This window comes from Panicum virgatum, chromosome 4K, assembly GCF_016808335.1.
Source record: "Panicum virgatum strain AP13 chromosome 4K, P.virgatum_v5, whole genome shotgun sequence".
In the NCBI taxonomy this organism is placed as follows: domain Eukaryota; kingdom Viridiplantae; phylum Streptophyta; class Magnoliopsida; order Poales; family Poaceae; genus Panicum; species Panicum virgatum.
The window spans coordinates 34,835,754-34,862,651 of record NC_053139.1 but is presented as its reverse complement, the minus strand read 5'-3'; the positions used below and the strand labels follow the sequence as shown (position 1 = coordinate 34,862,651).

Genomic DNA, 26,898 nt, shown 5'->3' with positions numbered 1-26,898 from the left:
ATGGCCGTCACCGTTCCGCGCCCCAGTGACCATGTCTTCAACTTCTGCGCCCCAGCACTCCAGGCGGCGCTAGCACGCCGCATCACCTGCGATCCGGTTTCCTCCACCTGCAAGCTCCCCTTCAAAGCGCGAGCATCTCTGAGGTATCCACGTTGGTAGCTGCCTCCACCGCACGACCCATCTTCGTCGTCTTCGCTCCAACCACTACTAGCGACATCGAGGAGAGGACAGATCCACTAAGATGGCTCATCACACCGCATTCGCAGCAGCGGGCGTTGCTGAGCAGAGGATGGATCTGTAGTCCCTGATCGGGCTGCCGGCATCGTCGAGAAGCTGCTCGTCGATTCCTCTGCCGCCTCTGCAGACTGCAGTCCTCATCCTCATGGCTCCTCTCATGGTTCAGCGCATCGACGATGGAGTCCATGTGGGGTCGAGTTGATGACAACGCCCCTCCCTCCTGCTGATTCATTGCCCTTCTTCCATGGCCGCCAATATAGCACAGGTGACCTCTACTCCGATAGACAGTCCTGAACATGTGAGCTATCCTCTTTCTTGTCATTTTTGTCCTCCAATAGAGAGGCAAGATAGAGCAATTATTTTTTTTAATTTTTTGCAAGATGTATGCCTAGCTCAAATTGAAGTATCAAATATGCAAGAGGTTAGTAGGATGGCAAATACCCACAGCCTCATCCTTTTGATTTGATCCCCTTGGAGATTAAATCCTGTTTTCTAGCTTCAAAATGGGTGAGCTCCCTGTCACATGTGTCATGTCGATTGTAATGCCAGAGGTTAAAGATGAGACAAGAGCCATCTGATGGAGATCCAATGGCTGTCGCAGGTTGAAAGTGATCGGGTGCTCTAGTCTAAGAGGGGGAGGGGGTGAATTAGGCTCTAATAAAAACTTAGACCTATGGCTCCAACTAGTTTGTACAAAACTTAAACTAAAACATGCTATCAATATGTGCAACTAGGTTGTTCTAGTGTAAAACCCCTATCCCAAAAGAGTTTAGCAACCTATAGCCTTTCCTATCAAGAAACTATTCTATGAAAATAAAGACATACAAATTACTAGAATGAAATGCGGAAGCTTAAAGAGCGGGATAGGAGATAGCAAACTCTTGACGCGGGTGTTTATCCCATGGTTCGGTTAGCCACAAAGGCACACCTACATCCACGTTGTTGTAGCACTCACTAAGAGTATTGCTACTCGGCCACCAAGTCTCTTCCGTGAACACAATCACGGTCACCTTGGCCCCGGGTTCCACTAAGGAGCTTCTCCACAAAGGATGGGGGTCTCCACGTCCCCCGCACAAAGGTGTCGTCGCCGCTCCACACCAAGTCGGAGGGTCGATGACGTTGCCGGCGAGCTTCACGCTCCAAGGTGCCGGCGCACCAAGCTCTTGTTTTGGTTCGCTAAAGAACCACAGCACAAAGGCTTAAGGCCTTACAATCACACTCACTAAGAGCTAATCTAGCACTCACATTTTACAAAGCTAGTGCTATAAGCTAAGAATATGATCTATGAGCTCTTGTATGGCTTGGAGATGTTCTTGGATGTGTATGAGGTGTCTTGGGACTCCAGCCATCTTCAAATGGCCGGGGTGAGGCGTATATATAGGCCACCAAGTCTTGTAGCCGTTGCTCCAACGGTTAGCTGAAAATCTGCGTATCACCGGAAGAACCGATGCCTCTTGGCGGGGTAGCGTCGGTTCATCCGGTCACTCATAACACGAAGTAGCCGTTGGACTCCTGACGGCTGACGCAGAGACCACCGGTTGAACCGATGCTTTGCACCGATGCCTCACCGGTTCAACCGGTGCTGAAGGATCTTTTTTCTGACAGCTGACGTCATTACACCGATGGTATGCACCGATGCCCCGTCGGTTGAACCGGCGCTGAAGAAACTTCTTCTGGGTTCTTGACATCGTCTCTGGAATATAGGACGGCCAATGCACCGATGCCCTTTTTTGGACCGTCGGTTTAACCGGTGCCTATAGGCTGACTTGGCTTCGATTTCCTCCTGCACCAAACATCGTAGCGTCGGTTCTTCCGACAAGCGTCGGATGCACCGGTAGGGGCTGCCCTTCGGGCCTTGCTACGCCTATTTTCTCTTTCTCTTTGTCATCACTTGAACCTAAAAGCCTGAGAATGATCATTTTAACAATCATATTAGTCCAAGTGTTGTGTTGTCATTCGATCACCAAAATCACTCGAAATGGCATAAATGGTGCCATGTTCGTTACACAGGTGCGTGAGATAAATAGGCATCCTTTTTCATTTTTCAGAAGATGTTTATAAAATGAAGAATTTTATAATACTTGGAGAGGCGTTGGGAGTTATTTTTTGTGTCTATGATTTGTGAGCTCATATGACAAAAAGTATTGGGAGGCGTCAATGATGAGGCGGCGGGAGGCATTTGTTGTGTCTATGATCGGTGAGCCCATAGTCCCCGTAACGTCTCTCAATACCTCCGGATACCTCTAAAATTTAAAGGATTAAAAATTCATGGCGATTCGTTTTTTTAGTTTTCTTTTTCAATCAAGGGTAAAAAAGGGTACATTCACAATTACCAAAAATAATGATTTGAGATGATAATAAGGGAGTATGATTATTCGCATTAGGGTTCTTCCTCACGGGCGATTTGGGGCGACCTCCTGCGCCTCCCTCCACATCCACCGAGCCGGTTCTTCCTCACCGGCGATTTGGCGGCGACCTTTTGCGCCCCACATCCACCAATCCCCCCGCGGCGACCTCCTGCGCCTCCTCCACCAGCGATTTGGCGGCGACCTCCTGCGCCCCCACATCCACCGCGCGCTCACGACCTCTCCCCGCCGTCACGCCGGACTCCGGCGTCCCCGCCGCGCCTCCTCGCCCATTTCGCATTGGCCCTCAACGTGCAAGATCCCGTGCGCTGCGGCCAAGGTCAAGGTAACTGCAAGTTCCCGCTTACCTTACTTCCCTGAACCGGATTAGAGCATGATTAATATATGGATTTATTCACCAATAGCATCTTGCGTTAGGGAGGAGATGAGCACATAATCAAAATGGCTATTTTAATTTGTCATAATAAGGTTTATGGCCATCTGAAAGTTCTAAATGCCACCTGAAATTTCACATGGCACGGACAGTGACTTGCACATGAGGCCTCTGATGCCTACATGCCCATAGACTTAAACTGATTCAGTCTGAAATACTGAAAGTGCTACATACCCATAGGCTATACTGAATCATTTTATCTAGTGAATTAGTTGATATCCCATTAACTTTCAGTTTAAGGCATTAAGCTCACGATAGACAATTAACTACACTTTAACACAGATTGTGTGAACAGTCAAATAATGTAATTTTATGGTTGCTGCCATATATGGATTCAGAATTGTTTGGTTAGTAGTTGCCTGATTCAAAAGTAGGGAATCTTTTTTTAGAACCTGAATACATACTGCTGGATAAGGGCAATTTGAACTGCCTTCAAGCAAAGTCAAGTTCTTTTGTATATGCTATAATGGCATCTTCCTAGAATTAATATTAAGTGAATCATCTAGTATATCTAGAAGATCAGGCAACATTTATATAAATGTGCAGATCAACAAGTAGTACTAGATAAATGAATGGTTACTTATAAAATAAAAGACCTTGAACATCTGGTGAATACGAAGAAAGGGAATAAGAATATTCAGTTTGACCTTGGAGACTTCGAAAATAAGATGCTTATTGATCTTATTATGGTTTGTTAATCCATAGGTGTCATGTATCGTAGCAACGACATGCAACAAGTTTGGAGATCCCTAAAAGAGGTGGAAGAGCTGGTTAGCAAACAGAAGGCAAACCACCACGAAATGCTCAGTATTAATATGTTCGGTTTTACGACCTGTATTCATACAACCATGTGTATGCATATCAGCCTGTGTGTAGTAATCATTTTTATGTGCCAATTTAGTTTCATACTATCGGTGTCCTGACCCAGCGGTCCGGACCCAACTAGTGATGATGCTGCGTGTTCCTCGTCCCAGATGTTGATGCAAGAGGCAACACAGTCACGCACGGGTTTATCCTGGTTCCAGCCGGGGGGCCGTACGTCCAGCAAAGGGGTGCGCGAGAGCACTGTACTGTCCTGCACCGGGGGTGCCTGTAGTAGGGGGTACAAGCGAGGCAAGAGAGGGAGGGAAACTCACAGGTCTCTGCTAGAGGAGGAGTTGATTGAGGCGAGTGCCAATATCGGGGCTCAGAAGAGCGTTTGGGCTCTGTGAGCAGTGCTGAGTGTAGTAAGCTACCGGATCGATCGACCTCCCAAGATAAAGCCCGCCTCCTCCTTTTATAGACACAAGGAGGGTGGTGTACATGCACAGGAGGCCGTGGAAGTCGTCGTCTTCTCCCCGAATCGCGGGGGTGCAGTGGTCGAGCACTGTGGAAAATACACTGTGGGGTATGGCACCCGGCGTGGCAGTCGTCCTGGGCGTCGTCCTTGGCCTTACGGAGATCACGCTGGCGTCCTTGTAGCTCCAGCGGGCGGCGTGGTCGTTGCTGTAGGGGGTACCGTCCTCCAGGCGTGGCGTGGCGATGTTCCGAGGGTCTTGTAGGCCAGGGTCTCATCCTGGTCAAGACCAGAGCCACTTCCGAGGTTCGTGCCCATGCCGTTCGAGGGTTCCGCGGAGGGGAAAGTATGAATGAGGTATGGGGAGTTGGCAGTACAGTGGCCGGAGCAGTGCCGTGCACGTCTCGCACTGCGTTGCAGGTTCCCACAACGTCCGGAATGGCGGAGTAGTGACCGGAGTTGGCGGACGGGACACCGGTCACAGCCACTGTGGGGAATGGCGGCCTTACGCCGTCTGACCCGGGCGCTGTGGAGGAGTGGTTGGCATTGAATGCCTCCGTACGGCAGGCGGGTGAGCGAAAGGGCCGTTTGTCCTTTCTGTCGAGGGGTGGCCTCGAGCGAGGCAGAGTCGATCCCCCCCCCGAGGGTAGGCTCCCTACCCTCGAGCGAGGCGGAGACGCTTCGCTCCCCCGAGGGTAGGCTCGCTACCTCGAGTGAGGCGGAGACGCGGGGCGCGGTCGAGGGCCATGACGGGGAGTCCTCGAGCGAGGCGGAGATTGCCCCGCGGGTTCGAGGGGGTGCAGATGGGCTGCACTGTGTATGTGGGCCGCGTATTGGGCTTCTTTTGAGTCCTTTCCTTTCTTCCAGATTGGAAGGAGGCTGTAGGCCTTCGTGGGCCCGGTTGCCTAACATGTGTTTGTGTTTTAGGGTAATTTTAGTCCCCTGGTTAGGGTGCCCCTAATCATGGTACCCGACAGTAGCCCCCGAGCCTTTGGTCGAGTTAGAGGATTCGGCCAAAGGGTATTTGGCGATTTTCGCCTTGTCGTGTTCCCGCCGGGTGCGTCCGGTCGCTTGCCTGGTGGACATGACAACTCGTCGGTTGGGGTAGTGCGCCTGCAGAAAAAGTACTCCGAGGCGCGCGCCTCTTCTTGTCTTGTTTTGGGTGACGAGACGCGTCAGCGTGCCCGCGCAGTCTTGCGTTCAGGGTCTCAGCCCTGCTTTCCCTGGTTGCCTTGTGACGCGCCGTTCGAGGGCAGTCGGCCAGCACCGATGCTGCGCTGCTCAGCGTCCAGGGGCTCGGCTTTGCCCTGTCTGGTCACATCTCGGCACGGTAACTGAGGGCATCTTTCGCTCGTGGGGTGCCGCACCGTCACGGGCGGTCCAAGCCTCCCCCCTGCAACAGGCTTAAGGCTTGGCGCCTGACACAGCTATAAATATGGGTCGTGGGACTCCTTTTCCTCTCCAACTTCCCTGCTCTTATTTCTAGCTTCACCTAAGTCTTGTAATGTGTCCCTTTGCCTTTCACGGCCGTCCCCCGGACGGGGTGGTCTGGCTTCTTTTGGCTTCGATGCTAGAAGAATGCTTGCGAGCGGCGGGGGAAAGCTGGAGAGGGCGTGCTCACCGTCCCTCGGCTTCAGTGGGATTAGCAGAAGAACATTGGGCCTGTGGGGCCCTGCCTCTGCGATGTCCCTCAGCCTGAAGGGTCGTTGAGACGCCTGACCATGGCGTCGGTGCCAGGTTTGGTGGCCGTTCTTCGCATCGTCCCTTTTGGCGACAATGTCGCCCTCGGGGAGACGGTGCAGAGAGTGTTGTCCGCCAGCTTGACCCCCCGCAAGGTCTTCGGTGGAGGAGACGCTAGAAGAAAGCTTGCGAGAAGGGCATCCCTTCGGACCCATGCAGTCTGGGGGCTGCTTCTCACAATCTCGAGCAGCCTGGTCATAATGTCGGCCAAGGACTCGGTGCTCTTCATTGGCGCTCGCTCCTCCCCAAGACAGGGAAAATTGCCACGCAGGTGGCAATGCGTTTGTACTTTTTGACGGCTTCGAGCCGGTAACCCTTTGTAATCTTTATTTGCAAAGAGCAATGAAGTCTCCTTCTTCTTCGCGGAGAGGATGACCGAGGGTGTAAAGGTGAGCATCGGCCCAGTAGAGGCTTAACCCTTCGAGGGTGTGACTCGGGTACTGACCGCAGTGGCCTTGGTTTGCCCGGTGGGGGTGCAACGGTGCTCCGGGGAGCATTGTTAGAGGAGTCTAATCTGGGATCGGGGTTCGTCGTTGGAGAAGTAGTGAGGTGGCCACTCCGAGTTACCTATGCAGATCATAGTCGCCTCGAGCACTATGGTGCCACCACTGGGCATGTCGTCGTCGTGCTGCTAAGGGCGTTCGAGCAGGCCTGTAGAGGACTTTGATCCTCGAATGTGTGAAGTTTCCTCCGTGGGGGCGCGTCAGCGCACCTGTGGGTGTAGCCCCCGAGGCCTTGGAGAAGTGTTTGCACTCGTCCAAGGGCTATAGACGTCGCCCCGCGTGGTTGCTTTACTGGGGAGGCTGCTCAGCTTCCTTTCCAGCCGGCATCGGCGTTCCTTTCAGCCGGCCTTGGCATTTTTCATGCTAGTGTAGCGACTCGGGGTCCCGTCGAACCATTTGGCAGGCGCGCGTTAAAAGTGGTGGTTTTGGCCTAACACGTGGAACTTCACTATCGACGTTTGTCGATCCACTCGAGGGTGCGGCCTGAGCTGTGGTGTGCGAGTAGCCCCCGAGCTCTGGCCTGCGTGAAGGCGTTCAGGGGTCGCTCGACTTTTATTACAACCCTCGTCGCCCTTCCGCAGGGAGGAGGGGTGAAGCGCACCATGCTACCCATGCCCGGGCCGCGAGCTATGGCTGCTTCAGTGAGCTGTTATCGGGTAGTTCAAGTGGACGTCCGTGCCCCGTTCGATAAGGGTCGGCTTGTGGTCCGTGGCGTCACATAAAGCGCTCGCAAAGGTTCACTAGGCGGGGCTTGGACCTATTCGATAGGGTCCGAGGGCTCGATGCTCTCCCTCGATGGGATCCCCCTGCTAGGCACCCTCAACTGGCCTTGAACACTGCGTAGGATGTCTCGAACTCCGCGTTCGAGGGTAGCTTGTATGGCACATCCATGCAATCCCTGACTCTGGCAATCTGGGGCGTCTGTCGAACCCTCGACGGGCCAGGCTTCGAACCCCTGATTAGTAAGGCCTCAAAATTGATTTCCTTTGACGGTAAGGAATCCCCGAGGGGAATATTCCGTAACAGTTCGTCCAAACGGCATGGAGTCGCCGGTTGCGTGCGCCAGTCTCCCACTAGTCATGGGCTACGTGGCCCAGTACGCGTTGCGCGGTGCGGGGCGCACCTTTTCAGGCGGCTGCCTCGGGTAGGCGAAGGGGCGTGGGCGGCGGCTGACGGATGGAATAGTGCTACAGTCACGCCTCGCCCGTCGGTTACCCCGCCTTAATTATCGCCGAGTGCGTGCGTGGGAGACTCCGCGGTCATGGAGCCCAGTTGTTGGTGACAGCAAAATCAACAGCATTCAATGCGGTGGATTCGGGCTGCGGCGGCAAATCCGCCCGTCTTGATGGATAAAAGCGGGAAAGGGGAGATTGTTTGGGCTCACCTGGCCACTTCGCCTTTGTCTCCCCTGCCTTCTCCGCCTCCCCTGCATCCTAAGCCCAAAGCCGAGAGCGAGAGGAGGAAGAAGGAGAGCGAGAGCGCACCTTAGCCAGCGTAGAGCTTGCTTCCTCGTGTTTCCCGGCAGTTTGAAGCGATGTCGGATGTCCAGGAGCCATTGTTGTGGGGGAGGTCCACCGCCACCGTGGTGGTCTTGGAGCTGCTGGTCACCGACAGGCTGCTTCCGGTGAACATCAACTCGGAGCGTCCGACGTCGATTCCCAAGCGACCGGAGGAGACCGTACCGAATCCCCCCGACGGCTACGTCGTGAGCCTCGTGCGGCTCCACGAGCGGGGATTCGGCGTCCCCGTCGGCAGATTCATGCGGGCGCTGTGCGAATACTACGAAGTGGAGCTGCACAACTTCAGCCCCAATTCCATCTCGCAGACGTCGGTCTTAGTCGCCGTCTGCGAGGGGTATTTGGGAATCGAGGTGCACTGGGATCTGTGGATCCATTTGTTCCGCGGCGAGCTCTACATCGAGAACATGCGGGGCCAGCCGAAGAGGTTCGCCTGCACCGGCGGTCTGATGCTCCACTTGCGCCCATCCCGGAAGAATTTGTACATCCCCAACAGGATGACGACGAACAACACCGGGTGGACCCGAGGGTGGTTTTACCTGCGCAACTTCGGCAACCGGCTCCCGTCGTTCACCAACAAGGTGCTCCGGGAGAGGCCGGAGAAGTGGGACTGGGGGGGTATCACCCCCACCGCATCAGGCCAAGCTCGAGGTGCTCACCAACGCGTTGCGGCATCTGGCGAGGAAGGGGTTGACGGCGGCGGCCGTCCTCGTAAACTTTCATTGGCAGAGGGTGATTCCTCTGACGGAGAGGAGTCTGCCGATTTTCGACCTCACCCCCGAGGCCCCGAGCGCGGGCTCGAGGACGTCGTACGTGCTGCTCCCCCATGACGTCGCTGCCCGAAGAGCGAACAATGCGGTGGCGGAGTTCCCCGACAACCCAAACGATCTCTGGGGGATCAAGATGCACCCCAAGACGAGGTATCTTTATGTGGTGAGTTCATTCTTCAATTCGTTGTCGATTTGTGCTACTCCTCTCCCCACTCCTTGATCCTGACTTGGTTGCGTTTGCAGGGGTGAGCCGCAAGGGCTACACCTCGAAGCCTCCGGTCCCGGAGGAACACGAAGTCAACCGCCTGCACGGAGTGGCGATGAAAAAGCAGAAGGATACGGCGGAGAAGGCTGCCGCTAGGAAGAGGAAGAGGAAGAGGAAGAGGAAGGAACAGCACGAGAAGGATTTCAAGATTGCACGCGCGGAGGGAAAACCGCGGCCCGCCACGCCCGAGTCCACCGAGGAGGAGGATGACTCCTCGGACGCCGAGCTCAACTTCTCGGACGACGACGAGCCGGCGACTGGCGCGGGTTCCCCGCCGGTCTATCGAGGGGCTAGCCACGGGGATGTGCCAGTGACGCTGGGTGAGGCGAGGCTCACATTAGGGTGGTTGGTGGATCTGCCCCCCGCAGGGGCGGGGCGGAGGTCGCCGACGTCGACGGCGGGCGGGTGGTCGTCCGCGCCCACGACGGGGCAGAGGTCGGCCACGCCGGGGGCGAGGAACAGATCGCCCACGCTAGCAATGAGCGAGAGGACACCCGTGCTCATGGCATCAACGGGCGGCGGAGGGTCTGCGGCGAGTGCAGAGATGCCCGCGCAGACAGCATCGAGGCGCCAGGCTGACCCGAGGGTGGCGCCCTCGGGCCAGTCATCGAGAGGCGTCAGCGTGCCGCGGGCCCAGAGGAGCGGCTCAGGGAAGCGCAGCATAAGCGCCCGGTCAGCGTAAGCGATCTTGATTTTATCATTCGTATTCATTTAATCGACCCCCCAATCCTGCTGACTTCAGCATTTCTTCCCCGATCACCCAGTTCCGGTGCCATTGCTAGGGATGCGGCCTAGTTTGTGCCAACCAAGGCCCTCAAGACTGGGGCGCGCGCAACGCCGCACACGGCGCCGCAGCCCCTGCCCGTAGTGGACACAGTGGCGGAGGCCGCGAAGCTCTAGGAGGCGATGGCTCGAGGGGCCCAGATGGCCCAATAGGCTCGAGCGTCGAAGAGTAGGGGCGACACCGGCCAGAGCGGCGTTTTAACAGCCGCTCAGGCTGACGTCGAGGGGGAGGTCGGCCGAGGCGGCACGAATGACACCACCCGGCCAGACATCGAAATCGAGGCCGGTCGGGGCGACGCGGATAGCGCCGCCCAGCCGGTCGCAGGAGAAGGAGCTGGTGGGGTCGTACCAGAGTGGCCCACCAGCCAAATAGAGGTGGAGACCCTCGTCCTCGAGCCCCCGAGGGCTGGGGTCGAGAGTGTCACGGAGGAGGAGTCGGCGCGCCAAGGGCGCCGGCAGCGGAGGAAATCTGCGTCCCGGAGCCTGCGAGGGCCGGGGACGAGGGTGTTGTTGTAGCGGTGACGGCGCAAACGGCGTCGAAGAACGTGGAGCTGGTGGTGCAGCTGCCGGAGAGCAGCGACGAGTTCGGGGATTCGAGGGACATCGACCCCGCTGCTGCGGCCAACGCCGCCGACCGGATTGCCGAGTTCGCGTCGGCCTCCGAGGAGGTACTTGGCACGGGGACGTCCGAGGGGCCCCGTCATGGGTCGATTATCCAGTCCGGGGTCCCCTTGGAGTTTCTTCGCAACGAGCAGGAGGGGGAAGTCGTCTGGAAGGCGTAGTTCGAGGTCGGCTCCCAGATTCAGGGCCACCTCGACCGCGCCTTGGGGCTCCATGGAACAACGGATTTCCATATCAGCAACGTAAGCGCCTTTCCCCTGGGAATTGCTCGTGTTCGGTTTTGTTTTCGTACACTTTACTCACGCTCTTCCACTTGCAGCAGCTGAGGAACATTTTGTGCAGAAAGAGCGCTGAGCTGACCCGGTTGTACTCCCAAATACGCTGGCTTGAGCAGTACAACGCCGATTTGGTGCTTCGGAATATCGACGCCAACACCCAGTTGACCAGTCTGGGAGCGCGCCAGCACGTGCTAGAGGAGGAGCTGGCGCGGACCGTCAGTGAGCGCGACGCCCAGAGGGCTGTGGTGGAGCAAAAGGCCCAAGAAGCTGAGGCGCAGACTGACGAGCTGCAGCGAGCTAGGACGGCGCTCCAACAGAAGGAGGCCGAGCTCCAGCACGAGAAGGAAACCATCGCTACGCTGACCAGGACCCTCGAGGAGAAGAGCAAAGCCCTCGAGGAGAAGGAAACGGCAGCGCGTAACGCCGAGACCGCCCTCAAGGAGGACTCCCTGTTCGCGCACCAAGAAGCTGCACGGATCCAGCAGGAAGAGGCGCAAAGGTTAATCGGGGGTAAGTACTCGAGATTTCGCTGTCGTTTGATTCTAATTTATCGCAGCTTATCTTGGTTCCTCTGATCAGAGCTGAGGCAGGAAGTGGCGAACGAGACTGCGGCGAAGGAAGCTGTCAACACCGCGTTCATGGCGGCGCAGGCTAAATACGCTGAACTAGAGCGGACTGCTGTGAGCCTATGACAGGGGTTCGCGGGGGACGGCGCCGTGTCTGGTAGCTTGGTGATCAGCCACCTGCGAGCGCTAGGTGGCCGGATCGCCGAGCACGCCAAGAACGCCTTCTGCCTCGGTGTTCTGCGAGCCCTCGCCGTGGCCTTCATCGCACTATATTATGGACCTCCAGAGGGTATCGTCGGGGTACGTGGTCCCAAACGACGCTAGCCCGGACACCGCATCGGCCATCATGAACGACGCCGACGCCACCGTCGAGGGATTTGCCACCGTCCTGGCCGCGAAGCTTGAAGTTGACATCCCCCCATAGCTGAATTCAATGTCGTTGAAGACCCGTAAGGGGGGATGATAATCTGTAGGAAGTTTGGGCTCGGAGCCCATGTAATAAGTTAGTACTTGTTGTAATAGTACTTCTGGATCAAGTAATTCGTTACTGTAAATCGACGGTGTGGCCCGTCGAGGCCTTGTGCGTTCAAGCCCTCGTTTTCTTTACACTATTTCCGTGTTCTCGTACGCGATTTAGGTAAACTTCTGCGAGGAATTTCGCGTTCATAAGCGACTTAGGCGTGGGGTGGTGAGGGGGTGCCGTATCCCGGAGGAGTAGGCGGTCCCGCGACTCGGCCGGCCCCATACCGTAGTTGCTTATGCGTCGCATCCGTTTTTCCCAAGTATACGAGAAACTTAGAAACAGGAATCTTTCAAAAAAAAACATTGGCGATTTTTTGGAGACGTTCGGGCGTTCCCCCCATAGTAGCCCCCGAGGGAGGTTTGGCTTTGCCGAGGGTAAAGCCAGGCGTACCTCAGTGTTCGTGCGCATCCGAGTCCCCGAGGGTCCGGAAGGTTCCCAAAAAATAAATAAGTAAAGTATACTCCTTTATTGTTTCGGGAAATCGTAGATACGAGTACAAATGATGTACAAATAGCTTGGATCTCTTAGGATAGAAGCGACGTAGCTGCTGTATGTTCCAAGCAATGGTGAAGACTTCACCATTTTCGTTCGCCAGCTTGTACGTGCCGGGCTTGAGCACCTCAGCGATGATGTATGGGCCTTCCCATGGTGGTGAGAGTTTGTGGCGGTCCCTGTTGTCCTTTCGAAGCCTCAGCACCAGGTCACCCTTGTTGAGGTCTCGGCGTCGAACTCTCTGCGCTTGATATCTTCGCAGGGACTGCTGATAATGCGCAGAATGTAGGAGCGCCACGTCTCGAGCCTTGTCCACTTGATCCAGCGAGTCTTCGTGGGCTTGCTGGTTCTGCTGCTCTTGATAGGCCTTGAGCCTCGGTGATCCGTACTCCAGGTCCGTGGGGAGCATGGCATCGGCGCCATAGACGAGGAAGAACAGGGTAAAGCCCGTGGCTCTGCTTGGGGTCGTCCGCAGGCTCCAGACAACCGAGGGTAGCTCTGTGAGCCACCTCCGGCCAAACTTGTTCAGTTTGTTGAAAATCCTTGGCTTAAGGCCTTTGAGGATCATGCCATTGACACGCTCCACTTGCCCATTCATCTGTGGGTGCGCCACAGCCGACCAGTCCACGCGTATGTGGTAGCTGTCGCAGAACGCCAAGAATTTCTTGCACGTGAACTGGGTGCCGTTGTCGGTGATGATCGAGTTCGGGACCCCAAACCTGAAGACAATGTCAATAAAGAACAGAACAGCTTGCTCGGATCTGATCTTGCCGATGGGTCGAGCCTCGATCCACTTGGAGAATTTGTCGATTGCCACCAACAAGTGGGTGAAGCCCCCGGGCGCCTTCTGCAGCGGGCCAACAAGGTCTAATCCCCACACTGCAAACGGCCAAGATGTGCGTCTTTCGAGCGTAGAACTGGCAACCTTCACAGGTCTGCACGACGTCGGTGGCGTCGGCGACCGCAATGGGCCAGTAAAAGCCTTGACGAAACGCGTTACCCACGAGGGTGCGTGGCGCGGCGTGGTGACCGCAGATGCCAGCGTGGATGTCCCGGATCAGCTTCTTGCCCTCGGGGATCGGGATGTAGCGTTGCAAGACGTCCGAGGGTGTGACGGCCCAGGTTTTTAAATAGCCAATTTAGGGTAATTAGAACCAAATCATGCATCATTAAATAGGAAACCTTGAATTAATGCATGTGTATGCATGAATGTTTATGTGTATGTGTGTTTATGTGTATATAAAATTTTGCACATAAAATGACAAGTCAAATGAACCATAGTATTCGAGGTTTTAAACAATCTTTCAAATTTTAAACAAATATGCTTTGAAAATAATTTCTAAAATACAGCTCAAATGAATTTTTGTCCAAAACCAAAGTTGTAGGTTTTCAAAAGACGAATAACTTTTGTGTTCAAAGTTTTTCGAGTTATCACACAAAAATGGGAGAAAATTTTGAATTTCGAAGTATATAGTACCTTTTCAAATGCACTCAAGTTTCAATTTTTAACTTTCAAACGAAGCTTCAAATGAACTTTTGCCTAAAAAGAAAGTTGTAGATCTCAAAATTTTGAACAACTTTGGTATTCAAGAGTTTTTCTTTTGAGGTCAAGAAAATGGAGAAAAATTGAGTTTACAAAATGAAGTTTTGGAATTTCGAGTTATTTACGAGTTTGCCCTGACTCCATCTCCTTCTCTGTTTTTCCCCGTGACGCCGTCGACGCCAAACGCCGAGGCCGCCGGCCGCGTGCCGCACCCTCGTCGCGCCCCCAGCCCTTTCCCCATCCCTGGTTTCTCCCGAAGCCTCTTGACCTCGCCACGCGTCGCCGTTCCCTGCACGCACGCCGAGAATGGACGCCGAACCGCCACGACGACGACGTGCCGAGCCGGCCTACCCGCGCCTCATCCTCTGCCCTGCTCTCCACCCTTCCATTTGCTTCGCAAGCAAGCTCTCTACCTCCCCCTCCACTCTCCTTCCTACTCCGAGCGCCTGGCCGTGCTTCCCCCGGCGTCCAGAGCCGCAGCCGCCCGCCATTAGGGCCACCGCGAGCGGCTCGCCGCGGAGCTCCACTCCCCAACCCTCCTCCGCCCGAGATAGCCCTCGGAATCGGTTCCCCACCCCACCCCGAAGCTCTCCAACCATTCCTCGCCGCCCCTCCTTCACCGGACCGGCGCCGCCGCGGAGCTCCACCACCGCCAGCCGCCCTGCTCCGTCGAGCTGCCGCTTCCGAGCACCTCCCCGCTCCCCAAGACCACCCATAGGTGCGACTCGAGCCCCTCTAGCTCCTCCACCCCCTAGCCCTCTCCGCCGGCAAAGGGAATCACCGGAAAACCAAGCACCGCCCCTCCCCTGTTCTGTTCCGTCCGCCAGGGACCTTCCCTGAGAAGAAACAAACTTCCAGGGGCCTAAATGCAAGAGTTCGTTTTATTTTTCTTTTGTTTCAAAAATAGCAAATTTGTAAATTCCATATAAAATCGTATAAAAATCATAAAAATGCAAACTAAAATGTTTTGGAATCCTTAGATCAAAACCTACAACTTTTATTACAATCACATGTTCATATTATGCTTCTATTTTAATCAAGGATAAAGATTAGATTAAATAGCACACAAATGTATCTCCTGTTGTAGTCATGAACTAAGGCTAGTTTTTGGACAGAGTGCTACACCCTAGATGAATATCTTACTATAAAAATTTGAGGACATTTTGACAACTCTAGCTATAGGTTTCATTAGATCTTGATTTATGCCTAGGTTAAATAGAATTAAATCCACATGGTTCTATACTAGTTTTCTTGAGCTGAAATTTTTACAACAGCCTTACCTTTGTTTCTAGATGCTATAAAATTGTTTTTGGGAATTTTTCGTAATGTATAACTAGTCCTTTCGATTTAATCATGAATAAACTTTGTAAATAAAAAACCCTAGTTTCCTTCATTAGAAAAATCTCATAGTTTTACTAGGGCTTGAGTTTGAGTAGATGAACCTGCATGCCAAGTTTGAGAATCAATAACTTCCTACTTTGTCCTGTAAAAATAGATCTTTATCCCAGCAAAAGTTGTTTAACTTATTATTCATGTTTAATCTGCTTCATGAAAATAGTTGAAAATTTTATTGTAAGTTGGTACTTCAGTTTTTCTCCTTGCATCAAAATTTCAACCCCATGAGCTATGGGTAATTATAGTTTTGGACAAAGCATGTTATCTTTAGTTTTGTTAGAAGAAATAACTTTTGTATGTTTTGGTATATAATGAAAACCCCACTTTGATTTTATGAACTAAGTTGTGTTAAATAACTACTCTATAAATGACTACCCAGGAAATATTAATTAAGAAGTTTCACATCCAAACTCACCTCATGTTGGACGACAACTTTATCGTGAAGGAAAAATAATAAAACCTAAATTGCGAAACAACTCGAAACTTTGCATTCATACATATGCATTGTTGCATTTCATTTAGGTACGATAGATGTACCACGTGAAGGATGTGATGTTGAAGCCGAAACAGATCTCGGAGAAGCTCAAGTGAATTTCACATACGCCGTTGAGAATCTGATCCCAACTCCAGAAGCCTCTAACTAACACTGACCTAGTGTTAATTTCAGGCAAGCCCCGGAGCATATCCTATCTATTTTAAATTTATGCAACTTATTATTGTTTCTATCTACTTGCGCATTTAAGTTTACAGGAGTTGCTTGGAACCTTAGCTGCATAATCTTAGTTACCTATGCTTGAACACTAGTATGTGTAGGTCGCTAGATGGCTAGGCTAATGGTTCTGTAGAAGTCGAGTGATTTCATGTCACTCGCGAGAATTATAGGAGTTGGATGTTTACTATATACTGCAACTATAAGGCTCACGGGCGGGGCTGTATTACTTGTGATGCCCCGTCTGTTTAGTGAAAATGGATAAGGCCGCAGTGTGTGGTAGTGGTGGTTAAGCTTTTGAACGTACTAACCACATGCCGAGAAATATGGTAATCGGTAAGCTTAAGTACTGGCTTGCACCGAGGCCGGAACATACCTTTCCACCGTCTTTGAACATTGTTCTCATGCGGCCACATGCGGGTGCAAGAAGGCTCACGACCCGGCGCCGTACCGTGGCGTGGATTCTTGTAGTCGAGGGCGGTGGGCCTGTTCCGTGCAGCGGGAATTGAAGGGAAAAGTCGCGTGGGCGAAGCGAGATGTCGATCCCCATGCGTGTGTGTTAGGTCTACCTGGCCAGGTTAACAAATTCGATTCGAATCGTCCACTTCTCACGGTTTGGGACTGCTTAACCCTTTTGCCACATAGAGTAAGAAGTGAAAGATGATGATGATGAATATGGTTGGTTGGATGATGAAAGATAATTGTTTCCCACCATGTATGCTATTGGATAGATGCTCACCTAGAATGGTTAATTGAACTAGAACCTGAAAGCTAAAATATGAAGTTAAGGATCTACTCTTTACTGCTTTTTGGCAAACAAACCCCTCAAGCCAAAAGCCTTGCATGCCTAAATAAAGGGCTAAGTATACCCTTAGACGGGTAAGCCTTGCTGAGTATTAGTATACTCAACCTTGCTTGTGTCTTTGTTTTTCAGGTGGTACGTCTGAGGGTGTGGCCGACGTCATGTACGGGCTTCATCATGACGTCATGTTTCGTCGCTAGATTATCGTTCGTTTTCCATCAAACTTAAACTCTGTTGTACTTTTATAAATTCAAACTTGGTTTATAATAATAATTCAGTTTCATACTCTGTGCTGTAAAATTTGTGGAATATTGCATTCTCTGGACTGCTTTGTCGATCATGTTCAAGTGGTTTAATCGGGGTTTTACCCGACAGCACTGCCGGATTACTCTGTTTTAAGTGCGTGTTAACCCTGATTGTCGTTTTGATGATGGTTAGCGCACTTAAGCCGGATTAATTTAGGCGGGGCTGCCACAGAGGGACTGCGCTTGTACAGCTCTCTGTATGATCACGACGAAAGACTTGGCTCGTCTAGCGACGCATCGCGCCTGTGCGCGGTCAGAGGGTAGCACTCCTCGGTTAATCCAGTCGAGGTACTGGTCACGCCAGTCTTGCGAAAGTGGAGCCTCGTTGATCTCCATTGCTTCGGCCTCGTCCATGGAGGAGGTCTCGAAGCAAGTGTCCATGGGCTCGGCCTCGTCCGCCGAGGGGTTCCCGCCTGGGGGCTCGGCATTCCAGGGGCCCGGTTCCGTCGGATCCTTGAAGTCGATGGAGGGCTTGGCGATGTCGCGACCAAAGATGTTCGGGCGGACGGTGGTCCACCCTGACGCGATCTTGGCTAATTCGTCGGCATCCTCATTGTACTTGCGCGGGACGAGGTTGAGTTATAGGCCGTCGAACTTGTCTTCGAGACGGCATACTGTGTCGCAGTATGCCTCCATCTTTGGGTCGTTATAGCTAGACTCCATCACTTGGTCGATGACGAGCTGAGAATCACCGCGTACGTCGAGGTGCTTGACGCCGAGCTCGATGGCGATGCGGAGGCCACTGAGGAGGGCCTCGTACTCCGCCATGTTATTGGATGCGGGGAAGTGTAGGCGAATTACGTAGCGCATGTGCTCTCCGAGGGGTGAGATGAAGAGGAGACCGGCGCCAGCGCCGGTTTTCATCACCGACCCGTCGAAGTACATGGTCCAGCATTCAGCTTGGATTTGTGGCGGGGGCAGCTGAGTGTCCGTCCACTCAGCGACGAAGTCGGCCAATATTTGGGACTTGATCGCCTTGCGAGGGGCGTAGGTGAGAGTTTCTCCCATCAGCTCCACAGACCACTTGGAAATTCTACCCTCGGCTTCCCTATTGCGGACTATCTCTCCCAGAGGGAAAGATGAGACCACGGTGACGGGATGAGCCTCGAAGTAGTGGCGCAGCTTGCGCCGAGCCAAGACCACCGCGTATAGCAGCTTCTGGATCTGCGGATAGCGTGTCTTGGTTTTAGACAACAGTTCGCTGATGTAGTACACCGACCGTTGGACAGGCAGAGCATGGCCCTCCTCTTGTCTTTCGACAACGATCACTGCGCTGACCACTTGGGTCGTCGCAGCTACGTACAGGTAGAGGGGCTCGCCGTCTATGGGCGGTGTGAGAATGGGGGCATGAGGGAGTGATGCCTTCAGCCTGTCGAGGGCTTCTTGAGCCTCGGGGGTCCACGAGAAGCATTCGGACTTCCTTAGGAGCCGATACAAAGGCAAGCCTTTCTCGCCGAGGCGCGAGATGAATCGGCTAAGGTACGCTAGGCATCCCATGACCCTCTGTACCCCCTTTAGGCCCCGGATCGGTCCCATCCGAGTGATGGCCGAGACTTTCTCAGGGTTGGGTTCAATGCCCCGTTGGGAGACAATGAAGCCCAAGAGCATGCCTCGAGGGACTCTGAACACGCACTTCTCGGAGGTTGAGTTTTACCCCCTTAGCCCTTAGGCAATCGAACGCGATCCTGAGATCGGCTACCAGGTCATCCACCTTCCTGGATTTTACAATGATGTCATCGACATATGCTTCTACGTTCCGCCCGAGATGGTCCCCGAATATGTGGAGCATACACCGCTCATATGTAGCTACGGTGTTTCTGAGGCCAAAAGGCATCGTGACATAGCAGTACATGCCGAAAGGTGTGATGAAAGAGATCGCGAGGTGGTCGGACTCTTTAATCTTGATTTGGTGGTAACCGGAATAAGCATCAAGAAATGATAAAAGTTCGCATCCCGCCGTTGAATCAACGATTTGATCAATACGCGGCAAGGGAAAGGGAACCTTCGGACATGTTTTATTTAAACTAGTGTAGTCTACGCACATCCTCTAATTTCCATTCTTTTTCTTTACTAATACAGGATTAGCTAGCCACTCGGGATGCAATACTTCCTTGATGAATCCGGCTGCCAGAAGTTTCTACAACTCCTCGCCGATCACCTGGCGCTTGAGCTCGTCAAAGCGTCGCAGGCGCTGCTTCACCGGCTTGGAGTTGGGTCGGATGTCAAGGGAGTGCTCGGCGACCTCCCTCGGTATGCCTGGCATGTCCGAGGGGCTCCACGCAAAGATGTCTGCGTTGGTGCGGAGAAAGTCGACGAGCACCACTTCCTATTTGTTGTCGAGGGTGGCGCTGACCTGCAACGCCTTGTCGTCGGGGTGATCCGGGTAGAGGGGCACCTTCTTGATACCTTCGGCGGGTTCGAAGCTACCCGCGTGCCGGTGCATGGAATCCAAGGCCTCGCTTGCCATCTTGTCGAGGGTGGCTGCGAGGGCCTCGTCCTCCACTTGAGCCTCCGCGTGCTCGACGCACTCGATGTCGCACTCGTAGGCGTGCTCGAACAAGGAGCCGACGATGATGACACCCTTTGGACCCGGCATCTTCAGCTTGAGGTAGGTGTAGTTGGGGATGGCCATGAACTTGGCGTAGCAGGGACGACCAAGAATGGCATGGTAGGCTCCCCGAAACCCCACCACCTCGAAGGTGAGCACTTCCTTGCGGAAGTTGGCTACCGTGCCGAAGCAGACGGGTAGGTCGATCTGGCCGAGGGGTTGGACTCGCTTCCCCGGCGCAACGCCATGGAATGGCGACTTGCTGGGGCGGAGCTTGTTCAATCCGATCCCCATGAGCTCCAAGGTGTGGGCATACATGATGTTGAGGCTGTTGTCTCCGTCCATGAGCACCTTGGAGAAGCGGGTGCTGCCGATGATGGGGTCGACAACAAGCGGGTATCGTCCCGGGTGTGGGACGTAGTCGGGTTGGTCCTCGCGGCCAAAGGAAATGGTGTCCTCCGACCAGTCGAGGTAGGATGGCGTGGCCTTGGTGATGGAGAAGACTTCCCGGCGCTCACGCTTGCGGTGCCGAGAGGTCATGTTTGTCGTCGGCCCTCCGAAGATGAAGAAGGCATTCTCCACTGGGGGGAACTTGTTGTCTCCACCTTTGTCGCCAGCATCCTTCTTCTTGTCCTCGTCGCGATGCGCGACGTGGTTGTAGTACTTCCGGAGCATCTCGCACTGCTCGAGGGTGTGGTTGACCGAGCCCTTGTGGTAAGGGCACGACTTCTTGAGCGTGTCATCGAACAGGACGCCACCGCCACGAGGGGGGCCTCGAGGTCCTTTGCGGTCTGGGGCAGCGACGAAGGCTTCGTCGGAGTCCTCCGCCTGTCCAGGTCCATGCTGGTTCGGTGGGGCCAGCTTCTTTCCCTTCTTCCCCCGCTTTTGCTTCTTGGCGGGGGCGTTGGTCTTTGCGCTGCCGCCCTCTACGGGCGCATCTTACTTGCGCTTGTTCGCCTTGTCGTCAAAGATGGCACCAACTGCCTCCTCGCCGACGGTGTAGTTGGTGGCAGCATCGAATAGCTCGTTGGTACTGGCGGGACGGCTTCGCGCAAGCTCGTGCACCAGGTTCCTGCACGTCGTGCCTTCGATGAAAGCGTTGATGACCTCGACGTGATTGACGCTGGGGAGCTCGGTGCATTGCTTGGAGAAGCGCCGCAAGTAGTCGCGTAGGGACTCCTTGGGCTTCTGCCGACACCCTTTGAGGTCCCAGGAGTTCCCAGGGCGCACGTAAGTGCCCTGGAAGTTGCCCACGAAGATCTTGACTAGGTCGGCCCAGTCGTGGATCTGGTCCGCGGGCAAGTGCTCGAGCCACGTTCACGTGATGTCAGCGAGGTGAAGGGGGAGGTTGCGGATGATGACCGTGTCATACGTCGCACCACCCAGCTGGCATGCTAGGCGGTAGTCGTTGAGCCAGACTGCGGGATCGGTCTCGCCCGAATACTTCACGAGGGTGGTGGGCTGTCGAAAGCGCGGGGGAAAGGGAGCGGTACGAATCTCCCGGCTGAACACATGGGTGCCCGGGGGCTCCAGTGACTCGCCCCTGTCGTGCTCGGGTCGAAGCGACCACCCCGTTGAGGGGTGTACTTCCTGTTGTTGATGATGTTGCGGGCGTCGCCGTCGCCGGCGTGTCCGCGCGTGTCGTGGAGTTGCTCCCTTGCGGGAGTCCTTCTGATGCGGTCGTGCACCGAGGGAGCCTTCGCACCATCTGCTGTGGCTGTCTTGCCCTTTCCTTCCGGGGGAGAGTGCGTCGTGGCCTCGCGGCCCTGGTGTGCTGCACCTCCGGCTTTCGGGACTGTCGAGCGCATGCGAGACGCAGAGCTCTCGGCCTGCTGCATAGCAGCCTGCTCAATGAGCACCTGTGCCTCATGGCGCAGGTTGCGACCCGAAGTCGTAGATGGCTCGGGCATTGCTTCGAGTAGGTAGGCCACAGCGACGAGTTTTTCGCCGGTCGTTTTCAGTTCCGGTGGTCTGTCGACGTTGTCGTCGGCTAGGATCCGCTCCCGGGCAACGCGTGCCGCCGCCTAGGCCTGCGCGCCACGCGCGGTGCGCTGCTGTTCGAGCACAGTGCGCAACTCCTGCGTCTGCCGGTGCTGCTCGTCGTGCCTGGCTTGAAGCTCCTTAAGTTGTGCCAGCTGTGCCTGCCGCGCCACCGATCTTGACGAAGAAGAAGGGGTCGCGACAGGCACCACTGCTTGGTTTGCCTGCGCGTCTGCCCACCATTCCCGTCATTGCCCGGAGCGCCGTCATTTTGCCCGTCCACGAGCTAGACCATGAAGCACTCCCGAGTGGGATCGTAATCCCCCTCGCTGGAGTCCTTGGAGCAGGAGAGGTAGTAAGCCGCTGCGAGCTGGAACGAGCGGAAAGCGTCGGGGTCGCGGAACCCGGAGTAGTCCTCGGCCTCCTCGGCCATGAAGTTGTCCATGAAGAAGCTGATGTCGTCGGCGATCGAACCCGCCATCTCGGGGTAGGAGTCATTAGGAGATGACGTGATGAGGTTGCGGATCGAGAGGAGGTGATGACCCGGCAGATCCTCATACTCGGTGAAGTTGGTGCTGGACGAAGAAGCATAAGTGACAGCATTGCGCATCCCGAAGGGAAAGGGCGACGGCGCAGTCGCGCCCTCCCTGGGAGGCACTGGGGCTGCAGTCGATGATGGTGCCGGCGCAGATGGCGCCGGGGCACGTGATGACGAAGTTGTGGCTCCGTCGGCCGCGACGCTGAGCTGCGACATGCCAACCTCAACCCACGTGGGGGAGCTGAGGCGTGCCGCCCTGCGCCGCTCCATGCGCGCTTGTCGCGAGCGCTGGCCCGAGCGCCTGTTGTGTCGGGCTGGTGAAGTCAGAGCGTCGGGGTTGTGTCTGGGCGAGAGGAGCTCCATGAGCTAACCGTTGTCGGTTGCCTTGAACTCAAGACTCCCGAACCGAATCTCGTATCCCGCTGGGAGCGGATCCGAGGCGCCCATGGGAAATGGGTTGGATCTGCTCGCCATCCCTGGAGATCAAATGGGAACAAAAGAGAAATGTCACGCAACGAGCCCCCCTACCTAGCGCGCCAACTGTCAGTGTCCTGACCCGACAGTCCGGACCCAACTAGTGATGATGCTGCATGTTCCTCGTCCCAGATGTTGATGTAAGAGGCAACACAGTCACACACGGGTTTATCCTGGTTCCAGCCGGGGGGCGTACGTCCAGCAAAGGGGTGTGCGAGAGCACTGTACTGTCCTGCACTGGGGGTGCCTGTTGTAGGGGGTACAAGCGAGGCGAGAGAGGGAGGAAAGCTCCCAGGTCTCTGCTAATGGAGAGTTGATTGAGGCGAGTGCCAATATCGGGGCTCAGAAGAGCGTTTGGGCTCTGTGAGCAGTGCTGAGTGTAGTGTGCTACCGGATCGATCGACCTCCCAAGATAAAGCCTGCCTCCTCCTTTTATAGACACAAGGAGGGGCGGTGTACATGCACAGGAGGTTGTGGAAGTCATCGTCTTCTCCCCGAATCACGGGGGTGCAGTGGTCGAGCACTGTGGAAAGTACACTGTGGGGTATGGCGCCCGGCGTGGCAGTCGTCCTGGGCGTCGTCCTTGGCCTTGCGGAGATTACGCCGGCATCCTTGTAGCTCCAGCGGGCGGCGTGGTCGTTGCTGTAGGGGGTACCGTCCTCCAGGCGTGGCGTGGCGATGTTCCGAGGGTCCTGCAGGCCAGGGTCTCGTCCTGGTCATGGCCAGATCCGCTTCCGAGGGTCGTGCCCATGCCATTCGAGGGTTCCACGGAGGGGAAAGTATGAAGGAGGTATGGGGAGTTGGCAGTACAGTGGCCGGAGCAGTGCCGAGCACGTCTCGCACTGCGTTGCAGGTTCTCACAGTGTCACCACAGCGTCCGGAATGGCGGAGCAGTGACCGGAGTTGGCGGACTGGACTCCAGTCACAGCCACTGTGGGGAATGGCGGCCTGACGCCATCTGACCCGGGCGCTGTGGAGGAGTGGTTGGCATTGAATGCCTCCGTACGGTGGGCGGGTGAGCGGAAGGGTCGTTTGTCCTTCCTGTCGAGGGGTGGCCTCGAGCGAGGCGGAGTCGACCCCCCCCCCCCGAGGGTAGGCTCCCTACCCTCGAGCGAGGGGGAGACGCGGGGCGCGGTCGAGGGCCTCGACGGGGAGTCCTCGAGCGAGGCGGAGATTGCCCCGCGGGTTCGAGGGGGTGCAGATGGGCCGCACTGTGTATGTGGACCGCGTATTGGGCTTCTTTTGAGTCCTTTCCTTTCTTCTAGATTGGAAGGAGACTGTAGGCCTTCGTGGGCCCGGTTGCCTAACATGTGTTTGCATTTTTATGGAAATTTTAGTCTCCTGGTTAGGGTGCCTCTAATCATGGTACCCGACACATACAAGCAATTTTTTTTATCTGATCTGATAAGTTAGTTTCATTGATAAGCCGATTTGAATTCTGTAGTTGCAAGTGTGAGTTGTTTAGATGTCATATCTTAGTTTATATTGCATAGATGTTTTGGCTCAAAGAGTGTCGGCATGTAGACGCTGGCTGATATTTACATCTAAATGCTTTGCAGGTGACTGATACATCACAATTGTGAAGGACGTCCAAGAGCAATGCAGATGCCTTTACTTCTGGCCCTCTGCGTCAAGAACAACTTTATTTTTAATTTGCTTTCTAAACTGTAATGAATTCTAGCTATGTCAGTTGCAATCTTTAGTTGTAATTTTGGGATATGCTATTTAATTTTGGGAGTTGCAATCTTCAGCTAGCACTATTATTGAAAACTGGAAGTATACTGGTTTTGCTTTGTTTCAAGCGTCTCTATAGAGATGGTTAAATCTATGCTGGTTTAATTTTGGTACATGTCTCTGACGAAGCTTTATACATGTGTTGACTTTTGGTTGAGTTTGGTTACGGTATTTGATTCCTTTTAGCGTGCGCAGTATTAACTTTGCATCTATAGAAAAGAAGAATCTATGTGCACTACATCTGTATATGCATGCAACTATGCAAGTTGTTGGCATGATGTGTTTCGTAGCTCGTACCTGCAAAGGTTTCATACGCATGGTCCATACCAACAAAATATAGATGTTGCAGGCTTCGTCTTTGATCTCACCGACTCACAAGTGGCTTTCTGGTGGAATAGTGTAGGTTCTCAATTTGCATTTTTGAATGAAGACTTGCGTCACAAGGAAACCACCGCAAATGCCCGTGCGTTGCTAAGGGTAAAACAAAATCCATGTACTCATAACATGACAAGTTATTTTTCTATTTCAACATAGCTTGCGGTGCTCAATTAAAGATCGTGCCCCACTAAGCATAGATTGATTCAGACTGAATCATTCAGACACAAAATCAAGTGATCGTGCCCCACTAAGCATAGATGAATGTGCTGGTGAACCACCACCGCTGACCAATCTATACTGGATTGATGACAGAGCAGGTTTGTACACCTATTAGCTAGCAAATAATGATCAAGCAGGCAAGCATAGTGATTGTAGGCTCAATTTCCGATGCTAAACAGAACAACATATCATCAAAAAATTTAGCCTCTATTTTTGCTGCTGTCTAGAGCAACTGATCAAGAACCATGTATATTGGTATTGCCTACCAGATAACACATGCAGGACATGGATGAGACTATGTGAGTATTGACAACCACCAATTTAATCGCCAAAAATGGATCAGAAGTCATTTTAGGAGTAAAATAGCAACCATTTGTTCATGATTCAAATATCCTATTCATAAAGAAAAATAAAAATAAACATAACAAAGCAAGGTGGAACTAAAAAAATGATTTATTTACACAAAATTCATCTCTTTTATTAAAGACAAATACTCCAGCTACAACTGCCCTCCCAACTGCAACAGCATTAAAGCTTCCAAGGCTGCCACTATGGCCTATGGCCCCTCATGCCTTCTGCCAAAGTGCAGAGATCAACTGGAATAAACAAAGTGCAGTTGGAACTGATCGGAAATGAAACAGCATTGATTATCCTTCTCTGAGCACTAAAGACAACACGCCAAAGTTAGACTAATGAGAGCATGCAAAAGCTACGGTAGATACAATGCTGTAGAAAGGAATGGGAGACCTTATTCAGATAGAATTACAGTAATCATGTAATGAACTGAGATCAGCTATAAAGGATATAGCAAATAAAGGTAAGCAAGCAAGCATAACAATTCTGATTGTGTGCTAAAGGTCGTGCTCCCTCATGCAAGGTATTACAACACATATCTAGTATTCACATATCCATGCCAGTCATATCACCCTTTATTTAATAAGAAATCATAATATCAAGAAAAAAATTAACATGTTGTTAAGAAATAATAAATATTTCCAATGCCAAGACACCAGCAATGCAACTTCAGAGACCAGGTCTTGCAATAGGCTACCTGTTCAGTTGTCATCTTCAGACTGCTTCTAGCTCTATGCAATACATGGTGTGCAGTTACAATTAGTAATAAGTGATACTATCCAGGAAGACAATTTAGCTCGGCATTACTGAAAATTCTATGAAACATGCTAAGCCGAAGGCAATGAGCCGAAACAGCACACACATTACATTGAGTTCAGGATCCCTTTCCTGATCGGGTCAGTGAGCAATGAAACCAATTACCCACACACACAAAAGAAACCAGAGGATGCATGTGCAATCATAAAAATATGATGGGTGGACTGTTAATCAGTGCGAAGGATTCAAATTTCAGACTAGTACATACGAATGAATCACATGGGCTGTGCATGCCACAGACATCATCAGTTTTTCAGTTTCAGTGCGAATGATTCGGACTAGTGCAGATGAATGAAGCAAGGGACCATGGAACGACGTTGATTTACCGGTGCGGCGGGAGACGTTGGAGGCGGCGCGGGCTTCGCGACGGCGGAGGCACAAACGGTAAAGGGGAAGAGAGGGCGAGACCGCGACTCGGGCGAGAGCAGCGCGGCGGGATGCAGCGACGGCAGGCAGCGACGCGGGCGACAGCAGCGCGGCGGGAGGCAGCGACGCGGGCGATGGCGGCGCGGCACGGCGGAGGCGGCGTCGGGGAGAGGGCAAGGGCGACGCGGCAGGGAACGCGGATGCGGCCGAGACCGACTGCGCTACGGAAGGAGGCGGTGGGTGGGGTGGGGCCGTGGGGGTTGGGGGGGTTGATTTTGGGGGGGGTCAATTACTATTCTACCCTTCATCAATTAAAATCAATTAAAACCAATACAAAAGGGAGGTATCGGAAGACATTGGAAAGTAT

At 53.6% G+C, this 26,898-nt stretch overlaps 1 protein-coding gene and 1 long non-coding RNA gene across 2 annotated transcripts; one reads left to right on the top strand and one right to left on the bottom strand.

The window, feature by feature from the left end:
• On the top strand, positions 1-24,511 carry LOC120702166 (protein TRACHEARY ELEMENT DIFFERENTIATION-RELATED 7A-like). Its single transcript, XM_039985914.1, has 4 exons — positions 1-96; positions 2,622-2,928; positions 3,742-3,821; positions 24,224-24,511. The coding sequence occupies exons 1-4, from the start codon at positions 1-3 to the stop codon at positions 24,245-24,247; spliced, it is 507 nt and encodes a 168-aa protein (XP_039841848.1). The 3' UTR covers positions 24,248-24,511.
• A 381-nt stretch (positions 24,512-24,892) lies between these two features.
• On the bottom strand, positions 24,893-26,736 carry LOC120704876. The gene is made up of 2 exons (XR_005687719.1): positions 26,492-26,736; positions 24,893-25,591 (listed from the first exon to the last, which is right to left on the bottom strand). It is a non-coding gene; the product is annotated as an uncharacterized LOC120704876 (long non-coding RNA).
• Between the last annotated feature and the right edge of the window lie 162 nt (positions 26,737-26,898).

Coding starts and splice junctions, on each gene's coding strand:
- LOC120702166 (XM_039985914.1), top strand. CDS start 1: ATGGCCGTCACCGTTCCGCGCCCCAGTGACCATGTCTTCAACTTCTGC. Junction 2,929..3,741: donor GCGCTGCGGCCAAGGTCAAG/GTAACTGCAAGT, acceptor GTTAATCCATAG/GTGTCATGTATCGTAGCAAC. Junction 3,822..24,223: donor AGCTGGTTAGCAAACAGAAG/GCAAACCACCAC, acceptor AATGCTTTGCAG/GTGACTGATACATCACAATT.